General features: G+C 34.1%; 1 protein-coding gene across 1 annotated transcript; it reads left to right on the top strand.

Annotated features, from left to right (window-relative positions):
* Positions 1-1,490: 1,490 nt before the first annotated feature.
* LOC134934124 (olfactory receptor 6B1-like) lies at positions 1,491-2,456 on the top strand. The gene has a single exon (XM_063929626.1). It carries the CDS (start codon positions 1,491-1,493, stop codon positions 2,454-2,456), a length of 966 nt encoding a protein of 321 aa, XP_063785696.1.
* The last annotated feature ends 444 nt before the right edge of the window (positions 2,457-2,900 follow it).

Here is a 2,900-nt window from a genome sequence, read left to right as displayed (position 1 = left end):
CTTTATATTAACGCGCAGGACTTAGAATTGTTTTTCAGGTTAAAAGTTTTTGTACTCTTGGATCCCTTCTCTATATGCAATTGACGATGTATCCTCTGATTGTATACCCCTTTGTTTTTTGAACAATAAAAATTGTATTAATAAAAAAAAAAAGTATTATCAGTTAACACCATATTACAGAATTTTATGGGAATAATTTTACGAGTTTCCTGCAGTTCATTCAGGTATGTTGCCCTAAGATAACAAATTGTCTCAAGTTCTGCTGTAAACAGAACAATACCATAATGCAGATTGCAGAGATAAAATAATTGGATTGAATACGGACATGCACAAATAATAATCATACAAATTCTTTAATTGCTGCTGAATAAAAAATATTGTCCCTCGACATCTCATTTATGTGAAAGAACAGGTAAGTCCCATGGCATTCAGTAAAATATAAATATCCCAAAGACCTCCGAGAACCTTCTATATTTTTTCCTATACGATATTCACCCTTTTCATCCAGGAAACAGCAGACACACCTGAAGTGACACGGCAGTTTACAATAATAATGGTGCAGAAAATAGATCAGTTTAGGAATTTCACAGACTCAGGATATTCTAGACTCAACAAATGATAGTTACAGTACCCAATTATGTGAGCATTTACATAATAATGCTCTGATGATGTTATGTGATCTGATTCTTCTCAACAAAGCTTCTTTCCTTTTTGGGAACAACTGGTGTTTGTGGAGCCCCTGAATAATAGCATATTGTTTTTCCGCTACTCTTATTACAAATATACCAAACTCGTCTCTAAGGCCTTCATCTTCACCTTCACCTTCAGCTAAATGTCTTAGTCAAAGTCTCATGAGCAGCAAATTTTCATTCATCAGTTATCACTGTCTCTGGAAACACCATATATGCAGAAAGAATGTGATGAGTGTTTTTCATTGTAGCAGGGGAACAGATATTCTCATACCTACAATTAGAGTGAAAACCAAGCCAGCTGTCTAGCTCTGGGTCTTTTTCTGGATTTGCATGACCTTGCTAGTTTTTTCTCTTAGTTGTATTATTTTCTATTAAAGTGCATTCATAACAATGTAATAAAATGTGTATTAAAGCCATAAACATGACAAACCAATCAATATGTTATAAATATAACACATTATTTAATTGAAAGTGGTAATGCTAGAGATGGAGAGGTTTGGAACTTGATCTGTTGTCGTGTCATCCTTCTACAGCAACTGCAGATGCAGCTCTTAATAATATGCACATTATTTGTATCATAATTGTTACTGCATATTATCCATCCGTTCAGATAAAATATGCATCCCATACATGGATTGAACAGTAAAGGAATTTGTCCCGTGAATTAAATGAGAGCCCTCTGCATTACTGTGTAACATGTCAAATATCTTAAATATGGAATCTTAATAATCATAAAGTAAAATTTATTCACAACTGACTTAATATTTTCCCAATTGTTTGTATCCCAAAGAACTTAAAATGAGCAAAGATAACTACACATCAGTCAATGAATTTCTACTATTGGGATTCCCACAAATTAAAGGTTTCAAGACCATCATTTCATTTGTTCTAATTATGACTGTTTACATTATAACACTAGCAATAAATTCTATGATCATTACTTTGGTGTCAACCAGACCACAATTACACTCTCCCATGTACTACTTCCTCCAGCAGTTGTCATGCAGTGAAAATGTGTTCCTGACTGTTATTATCCCTAATATGCTACGTGTTATATGGTTGGAAGGAGCCACCATGTCTATTGTAGGTTGTATAACTCAGACTTATCTTTACTGTGCTTTAGGGTGTACAGAATGTAACCTTCTCACAGTCATGTCTTATGACCGATATCTGGCCATATGCAACCCTCTACGTTATAGCACCATCATGACCATCAAACTTCAACATTCCTTGGTTATCTATTGCTGGTTATATGGCTTTGTGATCCACCAGATTACTCTTTATTTTCTGTGTCAGCTTCAGTTCTGTAGGCCCAACGTCATTGATCATTTCTTCTGTGATCTTGATCCTTTTATTGAACTGTCATGCTCTAACACAGATGCAGTACAATTAGAAGTTTTTATTGTTGCCTTCTCTGTATTAGTCATCCCATTTATCTTAGTAGTAATTAGTTACATCTGTGTTTTCACAACAATTATTGGAATCTCTTCTAAAACAGGAAAGATGAAAGCCTTCTCCACCTGCAGCTCCCACCTCTCAGTCGTGACCATGTACTATGGAACCTTGATTACGATTTACATAGTTCCAGCTGATGGACGTTCCTTGACCATGAACAAGTTGATTGCCCTCTTGTATACTGTAGTAACACCCCTGTTTAACCCAATCATATACAGTTTAAGGAATCAAGAGATTAGAGTCATCATGGAGAATATATTTAGGAGTAAGTGGCCATTCAGTAAAACAAAACATAAACATGAAAATTAGACCATAATTAATTTGCAAGTTAGCTTTATAACATTATGGAGAATATGTTTCAAACCTTCTAAAGAGTGGAGAAATTACAAGCAATGAAGTTGCTCATAGCAACATCTTAGCATCTTTTTTATCATTTTATAAAGTAGTGCCTGATAAATTCAAGATAGAATTGGATTAAGTTGCTGTCGGTAATTTAGCCACTTATCCACTCATTAGAAATCATGATGTAGTTTCCTCTATGTAATTTTTAAAATAACCTTAAAGATCAGTGATAATATCAAACGCATTTTCTAAAAAAAATTAAAACATTTTTTTCCTTAACTGATTACAGATTGTAGTTGTGGGCACATATAATGTATTTGAAATGTCTGACATTTTCATAATATAGATTTGCAGAAATCTTAAGAAACCATGATTAATGGTGGCCAGCTCCTGCTAATAACTGTACTGACA

The sequence above is a fragment of the Pseudophryne corroboree genome, chromosome 6 (assembly GCF_028390025.1).
Source record: "Pseudophryne corroboree isolate aPseCor3 chromosome 6, aPseCor3.hap2, whole genome shotgun sequence".
In the NCBI taxonomy this organism is placed as follows: domain Eukaryota; kingdom Metazoa; phylum Chordata; class Amphibia; order Anura; family Myobatrachidae; genus Pseudophryne; species Pseudophryne corroboree.
The sequence above is the reverse complement of the archived record's forward strand: the minus strand, read 5'-3'. Positions and strand labels throughout refer to the sequence as shown.